At 43.9% G+C, this 13,548-nt stretch overlaps 1 protein-coding gene across 2 annotated transcripts in view; it reads left to right on the top strand.

Moving 5' to 3' along the window:
* CHRDL1 (chordin like 1) overlaps positions 1 to 13,548 on the top strand; it is a 43,420-nt gene that overhangs the window by 13,760 nt on the left and 16,112 nt on the right. For both annotated transcript variants that reach the window (XM_032196258.1, XM_032196259.1), the window contains one exon: positions 12,662 to 12,807. In XM_032196258.1, the coding sequence (XP_032052149.1) occupies positions 12,662 to 12,807 (146 nt within the window). The remainder of the gene's footprint in view (positions 1 to 12,661; positions 12,808 to 13,548) is intronic.

The following is a 13,548-nucleotide window of genomic DNA, read 5'->3' as shown; positions in this document are numbered from 1 at the left end:
CCTCAGAATCCAAATATCTTAAGATCTTTAACCCACACTTTTACACTGCCTGCAGGCCCTGTAGCTCCACCACGGCCTTCACTGCCACCTCTTTTACGGACGATAAAAAAGAAATCAGAAATAACCTGTGACCCAACCGCTCGGCAGCCACACTACAGAAGGCTGCAGAATCTCTATGCCAACATACACAGCAGCTGAGAGCAATAACTGGAGAAATCCATACTATTATCTAGCAATAAGAGCAATTCTCAAGTTTCTCCAGCCTGCATTTGGTTCCTGTGGAGGTACCGGGATATTGCAGAGCCATGCTCGTGGATGGTTCCTTCACATACACCAACCAGTTGGATGTTCACATCTGGAATTTGAAGGACTCACAGAATGCTGCACAGTGCCAGAGATTAGTGAGATGATCTGGTTTTTGCATGGTCCCACCAGTGGGTAACTGCCAGATAGTTCACATAAACTGCTTATTTGATTTGGAAATATAACGATATAGGCATTCTTGGGAGACGCCTAATTTCTTCCTATTGACCCAGGCTCACGTAACATAGTTTGGTTTGTAATTTCCCTTTGTTAGTAGCTTCATACGGAATGCTTGCTCTAACAGCCAGGTTGAGGTTAGCACTTGTTCCCGTTCTGTTTCTTTGAACATTAAAAATTCAAACAATCTATCTGTAAATCAGCATCAAAAATGCACTGAAAAAAATATGTGTCAGTACACACGGATGACGGGACTAGAACTTCCATTCTTTGGACTGACATGATAGCATAGAGTAGGCTGCTCAAAAGTTTTCCAAGACAACTTCCAAGAGCTTCAAAGATACTTCAGAAAGGATTCTAAGTGCAGCAAAGCTTAATTCCATTTGTTTCCTTGGCTGGGAAAGGGACAGATAGATTCAGATAAGTTCAACCTTAAACCAGGAATTAAAATGGAGCAACTTAGAAAGTGTTTTATGACTCCTTCAGAGTTTTGCTGGGCATTTTTTTATGCCACTATAAAAGAAAACACAGGAAATTGAGCTGCAGAAAATATATTAAAATAATGTGAAGACCTTGACTTTAGCCCTAGAAAGCTCAAAAACAACCAACAGCCTTTTGGGGGTTTCAACTCAAACTGCGTCTTTGCCTTGAATCTGTATGAAAGTTCATGGTGTCTAGATAAGGTGCTACTAGTTCCTTCAAGCAACGAGTTTCATACACTTTCTCCCATCTGATCATATTAAAGACTAGCTGTTGTGATTAACTCTGAATTACCTCGGAGTTTTTAGAGCTTAACACAGTCCTTGAAGCTATTTTAATGTAAAGCATTTTGCGGCACAATATCTTTGTCACCTGCACCTCCGAGAGGCACATATGGATTTTGTTTAGAACTTGTGTTTGCAGTTTTTGGATAGTGAACAACTTTTCAATCCGAATTTATTGTCAGCCTCAGCCACTGCTTTAAAAACATCATCGCTGCTCTGTTTTTGTTGTTTTTTAGAGGGACCTTCACACATCATCTATGTCTCTTTAAATCACAGATTTATAAGAAGTTCCACTGTAACGCATGAGCGAGGGACCAGGCTAAATGCAGATGGACCGCAGGCTGATCCACAGCTCACTGCAGTCAATCAACACTTTTCCATTAGATTTGATAGTTTTTGGACTAAGACTTCTATGAAAACAGATGCAGTTATTGACTGTGATACAGTCCCCTCTCTAGAAATGCTAAGGAGCATGCTAGAAATATGAGACAGAAGATGAAAGAGGAAACTGCCTTTACACTGTGCCACACGGAGTAGGTGTTTGGGCCAGGTTCCAAATCTCTTTAGTTCAATGCACTTCAGATCAGACCTTGAGGTGACACATTCATGGAGAGCGGAAACAAAGGTACAGGGAAGAAATTAAGCAAAGGAATTTTTGATAAGAAAGAAATCAATTTGCTCTCTTCTGCTCTGCTGTAATCCCCTAAGAACCTCTGGCCAGAAAAGATATTTTGTATAGCTAGGTGATAGATGATAGCCCTGCAGTTTTCTCTCCCTGAGGTTCCTGAATTCTCATCAGATGATGGGTCAGGATTCAGTTCTGGTGATAAAATAGCTTTACAGTGTTTGTGTTCTTTACCTCTCTTGACATGACAGTGGTACAAACATTTGCTGTGTCAGCAGCTGGTGGTTTTGACCTTGCAGTAGCAGTTTGTCCCACCGCGCACTGATGGCACTTGGGGCTCAGGTTAGTTGTCCAGGCCTGAAGCTGCATGAGCAGCAGGTCAGGTAGCTGTAGTGCTGACAGGTTTTGTGCTTTCTGAGGCAAATATATGCAAGAGGCCTCCACAGATGCTGAGGGAAGTTTGGCAAATTTCTGGGGGGAAAAAAGAGCATGCATTATCCCAGGTCACCATGACACTTGTGTTCCACAGCATCCCATGCTGCCCATAATAACAGAATCAGAATCGCAGACTCATCTAGGTTGGAAGAGAGCTCCAAGATCACCGAGTCCAACCTCTGACCTAACACTGACCAGTCCTCCACTAAACCATATCCCTAAGCTCTACATCTAAACGTCTTTTAAAGACCTCCAGGGATGGTGACTCCACCAATTCCCTGGGCAGCCTGTTCCAATGCCTCACAACCCTCTCAGTAAAGAAGTTCTTCCTAACATCCAGCCTAAAACTCCCCTGGCTCAACTTAAGCCCATTCCCCCTCGTGCTGTCACCAGGCACGTGAGAGAACAGGCCAACCCCCACCTCGCTACAGCCTCCCTTGAGGTACCCATAGAGAGCGATAAGGTCACCCCTGAGCCTCCTCTTCTCCAGGCTGAACAAGCCCAGCTCCCTCAGCCGCTCCTCGTAGGACTTGTTCTCCAGGCCCCTCACCAGCTTCGTCGCCCTTCTCTGCACCCGCTCAAGCACCTCCATGTCCTTCTTGTAGCGAGGGGCCCAAAACTGAACACAGTACTCGAGGTGCGGCCTCACCAGAGCTGAGTACAGGGGGACGATCACCTCCCTAGCCCTGCTGGTCACGCTGTTCCTGATACAAGCCAGGATGCCGTTGGCCTTCTTGGCCACCTGAGCACACTGCTGGCTCATATTCAGCCGACTATCCACCATCACTCCCAGGTCCTTCTCTGCCTGGCAGCTCTCCAACCATTCCTCTCCCAGCCTGTAGCGCTGCTTGGGGTTATTGCACCCCAGGTGGAGGACCCGGCACTTGGCCTTGTTGAACAGAGATTCCCGTCTTCTCTGGTTTCTTTCTCCACTCTGCAATTGGCTCTCACTCACCAAGAAGCCACAGTACACGCATGCTAAGGTGGCCAGGATATGACCAGGGAATGTCTCTTGCACTAAAAGCTTTTTTGGGGAAATGAACCACACTGGCAGAACGAGGACATCCACATTTCCAGCTGTATCTTTCTTTGCACAGGCCTTCCTGGCACAAATGGCTCAGAAGATAAACATTAAGTGGATCTCTGGGTACAAAGCAAACCTACTGTACCTTAGTTTCACTGGGGCTACAGGAAAATAGACAAGTGCTCTGTGCTATATAAAAGCACTGCTATTTGTGAATGAAATGCACTGCATAAACACAGAGGAATATTATTTATGTGATCTTTTCCCCATATAAACATTAGGATTTTTTTTGAAGAGAATATCTTAAAAAATACAGTTTAAAACACACAGCATCAGGGTTAGTCCTATCAACAGAGTTGTTCCAGATTTATTCAACATAACTGTGTCTAAAATCTGCCTGTCATTCTAGCAAGCTCTATAATCTCTTTCTGCAGGATGCCTCCCTCACCTCTTCAAGTCTTAGGCTCTGTTCTGAATTTGTAAGGATCAGATTATCAACGCATATTCATTCCTCCAGTCCAAGCATGTGTCTCATACTGAATAGCTGTCTTAAATATAATAACCATATTCCATTGGCTTGTGTGTAGTAGAGGGAAGGGCCTAGCACAGAGGATTTCTGCCTGGAGGCAGGTTTCTTTATCTTCTACTTGGAATGTCACTAGCACTTAGCATCCTTCCAAGCCTGGCAAGAGCTTTGGCTGAACCCCTTGAAACAGACACCAAGGCAGCAGGAGTCGAAGTACTCATTACCGCTTTTTCAGAGCTCTGATTCCTCAGGTGACACGATGCTGGTTCAGATACTGTGAATCGGAGCAGCTGCAGGGTTGCTGACAGCTATACATGCCTATCCAGCTGTCAGGAAGGCTGTTCAGCCATGAGAAGAGGCACGCATCATTTTAAAGCTGGAGCGAGGAGCTTAGCACAGGTCCCCTCACAAAGCGATCTTCCAAGTGATTGGATTTTCTCGCTTTGTGTTTCTTTTCCCTACATCAGGATGGCAGAGGATTGAAACATGCAGCCATGTACGTGTCCTTGGTGCCATGGAAAGAGAAACCATGTCAGTCAGTGCACAGCAAGCATGCCCAACTACAAAGAGGGTCAAAACCCACTGCCATCCAGTCTGATCCTAATGTATCACTCACTATTGCTTCCCCGTGTATGAATGCCACAGGGCGTTACTGGTACACCGTCCAGAATGAACTGTACCACCTCATCTTTCAGAACCTTCCTCTTAGCTCAGTTTCTCCTGCACGAGGTGAAACCATTACCTGCCAAAGGGAAATGTTTTGAACCAAAGCACGGCTCATGTGCTTTGAATTAGTTTTCAATATTGCAGCCCCTAAATAGAAATTAAAATGTGACACCTTGTTTGCGTAGAGTCCCCCTCTCCAGAGTTATTCACTGAAGAGAATTCATTGGAGAGGTCACTCCTTGGCTTCACTGGGACCCATTGGAAAGAAACGGGCTAACCCAGGCTGGGGTGGAAAAGGGGCTGTTCACCGTGTGCGAGGTGGCACCTTAGGCATGTTAGCACCCTTAAAGCTTTAACACTGCACCAGAAACTCCAAAACAAGATACAAGAACTGTTTTTCCTGCTGCCAGTCCCAGCTCTGCTTTCAGATAAAAGCTGGAAGTCGGCGTGGGGGGCACACCTCCTGCTCTGCGGGTGTCTGGCCCACGACAGAGCTATAGCCACGAGGGACTACTCAGGCGAGCTACTTTGGGGTAGTATAAAACCAGAGGGCGAAATCCATCCTGAGACAGATGAACAGCCTCTGTGGGTGACAGCCCATGTTAAAAACACATTTCAGTGGTATAGGAAAACACTGCATTTTTTGTACTGTGCGAGGCCTCTGGCTATTGTAACCCACATTCTGGGAGCAGTGGAAGAGAGCTGGAGAGGTAACAAGGTGTGTAGCGTAAGGAAGGCTTCCAATGGCTTATCTGCAACTCTGTCCTCCTTGCACTGATGCTTGTACCTCCTAGCACGAATTGCAGTCAGTGCTAATTGGCTTCTTGTTCCATATCGCTGCCTGGATTTTTTTCAGCACACTTCGTAAGTTGCAACTTCACCTGCAGGACTTGATCCAGAAATGCACTTTTCAGCATGTGAATAATTTATCCCATTACTGTTATTCCAAGCTACTTCAGCGAGTATTTTGGGGCCACCTAGGATTTGTCCTTCACAGTGGCACCTGGAGAACACTGTGTTAGCCCTTAAAATTGCTATAAAAACCACCAATAAAAAGACTCAATAAACAACAATCATCCTTACATCTCTCTTTCTACTGCCATTTGTGTAAGTTACCCTACAGAACGATTCTGCTTGTAGGGAAATGGCCTGGACTCCATGGAGGTGGAGAATTAACAATAAATTTTTATCAAAGAAGCCTAGGGGTACGTGCAACTCCTACACAAGCAAGCAGTGTTACAAAAACAGATCTAAGGTCATCTACGTGCCATCCACTCTGTTGGGCAGGGTGTCCAACCTAAGCTGATTCACATTTCATGTATTTTTTAATAAGCAAAACCGGGAGAAGTGCTCTTTCATGCTAGTCCCGCTCCCCTTTGGCATTAGATATGTTTGTGCCCGGCACACTTCCAAGAATTGTTTCATTTTGACTAAGGACCTTCATAATTGTTCTTTGAGTGTTGCTTCTGAATAGTTGTCCTGCAATTATTACGCCAATTTTAAATGTCAAGGCAAGTAATATGTTGCAATTTGGGGTGACTGGTTTCTGTACAGAAGCACCACGTGAGATGACCACATAGCTGGTGTCCAAAGACAGTTTCCTGCACCAACGTGCATCCTAGAGAGCTGTGAAATACCCTTTTTATCAACTAAACTGACTCTTCCAGTTGAGTTCACTGGGAATGCAAGTGATTATGCAGGAGAGATGTCAATGCAAACAGTTGCTCCTGAATTACAACAGGATAAAATTGCTTGACTAGTGAATAGGGCTCCAGAAAAAGTCCACATTCTCTTGGTCTGTACGTACTTATGCTCCGTGCTGATTCAGAAAGCATGTTTTATAAAATCCACTCTGGATTGAAATTCATAATCTATCATCTGCCTAGTTATAGAGGAGCGGAGAGACTATCTGCAGAACAGTTCCCAGTATGGTAAGTTTCTTAAGGCTTTAAACCTCATGATTAATTTCAGATTGTTTAGCACTTGGTTGTTTTTATAAGGGTGGTTAATAAAACAGACAAACTGCGAAAACCAAGCCAGGCTGAGCGCCTAGCATTTCTGCTTGATGTTAAAAGCCCATCTTTTTCTGTAAATGACACTAGGTGACTCTGAACGTTGCAGTTTAAAAATAGTTTCTAAGTCAGCAAGCCAAGAGCCTGTAGGATTTTTTAAAAATGATCCTTGCCAGATGTTCTGATACTAAAATAAGCAATAGTGAGAGTGTTAAGGAAAGTACTAACAAGAACAGGCAGAATATTGTACAAGAAAGAATCTCATAGAGATGCAATAAAAACCTAGAGACCCTTCCTGGGGTGCTGTGCAGGGTCCTACCGTGCAGAGGCCTTAGTTTTGCCTACACACCTTCCTTGCCTAATTTGTACATCCTCCACTCTGGGAACACACTCAGTTACCACTTTGATCTGTTACTGGTTGCAGATCAGTAAAACTCAGCACAATTTGAAGAAAGCAAAGATTCTTGGTCTCATTGTCCACAATGGCAAAGGCCATCCAAAAAGCAACTGGCTTTTCTGTCTTGAAGGTAGAAATAGCAGAAATAGTTTACTGATTATCATGCCATGACTATGCGGTGGTTTTGCCAGTTTGTTAGCTGGTTTGTTTGCCAGCACATGTACCTTTATGTACAGAAGGATCCACGTTGCACACTTCACTGACTGTAGTAAGGCCTGGATCCTGAAACCTCAAGGAAGTGACCCTACAGGAACATTGCCCAAAAGGCCAGTTTGCCCATCTCCAGTTAGTGTTTCTCACTGTCTACACAGAAATACTTTCAGCGAAGTTGCCACTGATTCAAATAGCAGGAACTCTCAGTGGAATTTGTCTAAGCTATTCAAGGGATTAGCTGCAGATAACTGATGCTCTTCTGCTTCATATCCAAGTAAGGGTAAAGCATCTCAGGAACAAGCTTTTGTAACAATCCAGGAAGAAAAACAGTTGCAAACAGAGGAAGCTAAAGGATGTTGTTTCCAAAACTGACTGTGATCCACGTGACACCGTTCTGTCGCTCCCAGGAGACTGGAGGCTCCGGCAGCCACGAAGCCCCCAGAGTTCTTGGCCAGGGTCTGTGCACGTCGTATGGCTGCCCTCAAAGCTTGTTTCCAGGAAACCCCAAGCCATGGGCAGACACTGTGAACGCACGCAGGTTTCCATGAAAAATCTGTGACGAGTAGATTCCGTAGAGCCAGAAGATTTCGGTAAAACACTTGTGGTTTATCAAATTCATATCTAGCTGTTGTGTCAGAGACTGTCAGAAAAGCATTAACACTGCACTTCATGGCAAACTTCAAGCATCCCTTCATGGAAAACTTCTTGCCATACTGTTTCTTCACGCTCCTATCAAATGGACACTAGGTTAGAGGACAAGTGAACTATAGCAACATGCAGTTCCAGTTCTGAGTGAACTTCTGTATCAGGCTGTACCATAGATCTGGACTGATAGAAAACCATGGTTTTGTAGATCCACAGTTCCTCCCAGTACAGGCTGCCATCTCCCCAAACATAACCTTAAAAAGCAGAGTTACAGCAAGCACCTAGGCTGGATCCTGAGGAAAATCTTTCTGTTAGCTTCACTGAGGCCAGAATTTACTGTGTGTGTATGGCACACCAGTGAAAAACAGCCTAGGTGGACAACACAAGCTGGAGAGAGCCCCCCGTTTGGAAAAGAGGCGTGCTGGGATATAAGAACTCAAGCATAGTCACTGCAACCTCCAATTGCTTTTTTTAAAAACTTGAATTTTTGAAGCTAATCAATTTTTGATGCAGTTGTATTGTGTTGTCTGCTTGCAAAACCTGAAACCTTCACCCAGATCCAGCCTTTAAAGATACTTACAGGGTAAATTCAAACCCACAGCAAGTCACGTGCTAAGCCTCGGTTGCACATCATAGCTCCCTGCCATTGCCTAATGCTAAAATTGTGATATGTCAGCACTACCCATGTTACTAACTCATGGTCTTATCTCGGTCCCACTAAAATCCTTGTCAGATGCAAGCAGGGCCTGTCAATTTCTGTATTGATGTCAGAGCCCTTAGCAAATAAATAGCAACCCCAGAAACAAAGATACTTCCTTTTCCATTGATGCTATAACACCTTTACCCTGCATGTTTTATATTGCTTCCACTGACACGCTATGAATGCCAGAAAGAAAAGCTCAGATCGAACCCAGTTAATTAGAAGGATTCACACAGATGGTTTGCCTGGTACTTTACAGAGGTGGCTAATTAAAGCAATGTTAGTCAGCACCATTAAAATGCCAGATAAAGCTTTAGGAACAATGCTGATTAGAAAACAAGGTTTACAAATAGGGCTTTGAGCAATGCAGGATGTTTGCAGTTAATTAATCCAGTTCTAACATATCTTTACCGAGGCACAGCGTAATGCATGCTGGTATCAACATTAATGTCAAGATTTTTCCTAGTTCAAACGTGGCAGTTATTAAAGCAATATGAAGTGACTGTAATTTCACATTCTGCAAGAGAAGATGAGGGAGTTTGAGCTCCTCTAATTAGCCGTGATTTAAAGAGCACTGGAAAAGAAACCAAGGCAAGTCCTAGTTGTAGAAAGTTACTCACATGCTGCCTCCTCTCTCCAGCAGTAGATGTAGGCATGCAATAGAAACAAAGCTTCCTTCCAGTTTCTGACAGATGCTGCATTTGGAGGGGATCAGCTGCACTCTTCAATGTGCTGTCTCCAATATATGATTGTCTGTATTTTTTTGCAGTAAGAGTCATCTCTTTCAGATCTTGATCTGAAAACTTCTTCCAAACTTGTTTTATGCAACCAAATAGCCCCAGTCACTGAACGTGCTAGCAGATAATCCCATACACAGGTTTGTGCAGCAGCATCAGGGACCTAAAACATGGTCTTATTCCCTGTAACTGAAACTGACTTTTCTTATAATTATTACATCAAAATAGCAATAGAATTGCATCCCACATTCCACAGACAGGCAGGCATACATGTGTTTTGGGCTGTCCAGTATGACTCAGTTGTTATAGGCCTAAGTTCCATGATCAACCTTGAAAGAAATACAGATGAACAAAACTACTTACTGCCACCACCTACTACTGTTGGCCAAGCAAGGCTATCGGTAGATCCATTTAAAAGAAAAGCTGTTCTTTACTAGCATCTGCATCACAGTTGAGAAAGGCACAGTCCCTTGATGTCTTGTTACTGGAAGATCTTCCTGGAACAAATAGTTTCATTCCCAGCTAAAGTGAACAATTGCACTGTGTCCCCCCTGGTGCCCTGCTGATCTCAGGTGGCCAGCCCGCCTCATTTTCAGGTACATTTCTAAGAGTCTCTGTTTCCTACCCCGTCTATGTCATACATGCAAGGGCCTCAGAGAGAGAATTACAGTTATTAGGTAATTAGTAATATAGTAATAGTAATTAGTAATATTAGTAATAGTAATTAGAATTACAGATATTATTACATCTACATTCTCTGTAGACCCTAATATTAAGCAAAAAATGCAGCAGCACACCTTGAGCTGCTAGCCCATGCTGGTCCAGAGCAAGCCATCTTATTGCCAGATGTCTTCTTCCTCCTTGAATAATGCAGTGGTCTAAAGGACCTTCTTCCTAATCTGGTTAGGAGATTTCTTGTGATCATTTAACCTGGCAGTGTTGGAAACCAAGGCAGAAGTCAGAATCAGAGTGAGCGTTGGCTATATAAGAAAATTGTTTTTTTCCCTCTGCTGCTCACCTTCCTTTCAAGTTAGAAAGGCAGCAATGGTTGTCTCACCCAGCATTGTGTCTCTGCAGTCACATGCCAGGGCTGATCTGCTGCTACCCTGTAATCCTATAGGAACCCTACAACAGTTCAACAGTCTCATGGATAAGGAGGTAAATTTAATTATTTAAATAAAAGTTTCCCCATTCTCCTTCCCTTATTGGAAAGCTTTTATTAAAGGCTTTTGGAGATTTCATAGTGATCTGAGCAATGTGGCATATACAAGGTAAAATCTCAGTAAAATTTGCTGTCTTTATCCAATATGCTGAAGAGTCTGGATGAGTCATTGAAGCCTGAGCCTTTGCAAGCAACAGACCACAAGAACACTGTCTTCGGACAGGCATCCTACCTGGGCACAGCAATGCCCTGCAGAGGCTGCATGAACAGGCCCTCATATCCAGACAAGAACCATCTGCATTCTCCTTTCATTTTCTTTCCAGTTCTACTGCTCTTCCAGTTGCCCCAGGTGCAGGGGCATAACTAAGGGTTTGGTAATCCCTTTTTCTGCTTTCCAGGAGGTCACTCTTGGAAAGGCCAAGAACTGATGGTGACATAACTCGGGGCAGGTGGCACAGTGCTGAAAAGTGCCTCTTTATTTGTGCTTTCCAATATTTAGGCCTGATGGGACAGTAGCTGAATTTGTCACTTGAATCTTTTGCTGATGACTTTTCAAGGCTGTGCCTCAATTGGAACATATACGTTGCTATTCCAGAATGTGCATTACTAGCAAACCACATAGAAAGTGCAGAGTGCACTTCAAAAGAGGAAGTGCAAACACCACGTCTGTCTCATGAAAAGAAATTAAATACCAAGCATGGGACCCTAAATGGGCGCTAAAAGGCTAATTCCTGCCATTCTCTGGCAGAAGGTTCTTTGCTGACCCACTAGATTTTCAAATACTGAAGTATTTGAAACATACCATATGTGTATGTTCCACAGTCAGATTTGATATTTACAGTTCAAAAGGTCGTTAAGATTTGATGAAGCCAACATAACAAAGTACATGCTTTTATAGAAAACTCTAAATGTCACTGTTTAATGCCAGTGCATATCACCAGAAAACTGCTCTTTCACTCGAGCTACCTGCCGAGAACAACTGTGTTCTGTGGTCTCATGGTCTCATAAAAAAAATCTGATTGATAATGAAGGGGCCTACAGCAAAATCTGAATTTTGGGGTCAGGTTTCTTTTACATGAAAGCCCAAACCCACTGCTTGAAATTTCAGCTGCATTCCTAGAAATCTGCAGTGATTCTGGCTCCAGAGAACAAACACTCCACTGTTACTTCCTTAGAGCTCTTGTTCAAAATGCCTCTTCCCATGCTGGGATGCTAAACTCATGTAAACATAAATGCATTTAGTGCCAGATTTGCTGCCCAATAGGTATCGAGTGACTTAGACTTCATAGGTAAAGCATAATCCCTTTGCACAGTTTGTGTTCAGGAGTTAAACAGTCTAGGGAATATCCTAACATAAGATGTGTTTAACTGTAAGTCTAAGAAGAAAGTTTGAGTGACTTGGTGCAGAATGCCATATGATCTGGAGCGGGAACAGGAGGTTTCAGGGTTGAACTGGCACTGCCAGCTTGTACACTGCATTGTATAAACTCAGTTGTGCAAACAAAACGCACTGATTTGCACATCTGCCATTATAATGCATACAAGAGAAACATCAGCATTTGGGTGCCTTTCGAGGTCTGCCTTTGAAAAGCTTTGCCCATTCCGAATACAACAACAGCAGCAAGGTGCAAGGGCCGCTGGGCACAAACATGCACGTAGTGCCATTATTCTGGGGCTTTTTTGCTCTTGACGGAGTGCCATCAGTGGTGTCACTCCTCCTGTAGGCCAGAAGGGCTGTGCCTGTGCACGGCACGGAAGCAGCATTATGCACGTCCTGTGGTACTCTCTGTACTCTCTGCTAACCTGTAACTAAGATTTCTGTCTGCTACAACACTACAGATCAGTAATAAAACAATGCCAGTCCTAAGAAGGGAGAAATCATCCTGGAAAGGTGCTAATGCCTTCTATAGTAAAGCATGAAAAAGCCATGCAAATGTAACAAGTAGGCACATAACTGCACCTACCCATCCTAACAGCAAGTGCTATAGCACGCACGGCAAGAAAAAAAGCAGCAGCACAAGGTATGGCCATCAGTGCTGGCACTGATGATCAAATCAAAATCCAAAGATTAACCAGGACAGTCAGCTTGAAGTGTGAATTACAAAAGTTCAGCAAAATAGCAGCATGAGAACATCACAAATATTTTGCAGCATGACAAAGCTCGTCCTTAATAAGGAGAACTGGGAGAGAAGGGAAGCTTTTCCACCCCTGTATTTGTGATATTGCTCGTTGTCGATAACATCTGCATGAAGTGTTCCTTTCCCATTGCTTCCAGAGGACTCCCTTTTCTCAGTAAGCAGCAAAGTAACTGGGAAATCCTGCGAATACAATGGCACCACCTACCATCATGGAGAAATGTTTGTGGCAGAGGGGCTTTTCCAAAACAGGCAAGCAAACCAGTGTGCCCAGTGCAGCTGCTCAGTAAGTACCGTAATTTGTCAGAGCCTTGCTCTGTCTGTGCTTCATTTGGCCTTTCTAGCAGACGTGACACTGAAATGTATGCAACATGCAGCACACAGCAGAGGCTGGGAATTGGGAATTGATGCTGAAACTCACAAAAGCACTCTGAGCCAGCCCGTGGCACATGGGGAATGCCAGGCTACCTCTTACTCAAACACAGTGGACAAAGCTTACCCTGTCAAGCATCTGCTGTAAGTAAGCTTACAGCAGGCAGGCAGCAGGTAAAATATTGCTACTTGGCAGGTGAAAATATTTCACCTCAACCTGACTGGAAAATAGAGCACTAAATCAGGGACTGAACCTGGATTGATTTGGACTGAGCTGCTAAGAGCCTCACAGGCTGGGACTGGGCAGCAATGTAGCCTGAGCCTGGGCCACAGAGCTGTTCTAGGTGTCACCAGCTCAGATCCAGCATATTTGAGCAGTCCCCGTCTGAAGTACAACATCCCTCTTGATCCAACCAGCTCTTTAGTATCATGACCTTCTCTGATCAAATTATCATCATATTCAACATTAATTACAAATTGAACAGGCGCCAACTACTGAACAAACTTTGTGACTGCATGTTTGAGTCACTGCTCAGTTCTTCCTCCACCTCAGTGGTAAGACACAACAAAGGGAGAGCAGCAGGAAGAATTTTATGCCAGGTGGCTTTAGTAGCAAGGTCAGATAGATTTTAAGCCTACAATCATGGCAGTTCTT

This window comes from Aythya fuligula, chromosome 13 (assembly GCF_009819795.1).
Source record: "Aythya fuligula isolate bAytFul2 chromosome 13, bAytFul2.pri, whole genome shotgun sequence".
In the NCBI taxonomy this organism is placed as follows: Eukaryota; Metazoa; Chordata; class Aves; order Anseriformes; family Anatidae; genus Aythya; species Aythya fuligula.
The sequence above is the reverse complement of the archived record's forward strand: the minus strand, read 5'-3'. Positions and strand labels throughout refer to the sequence as shown.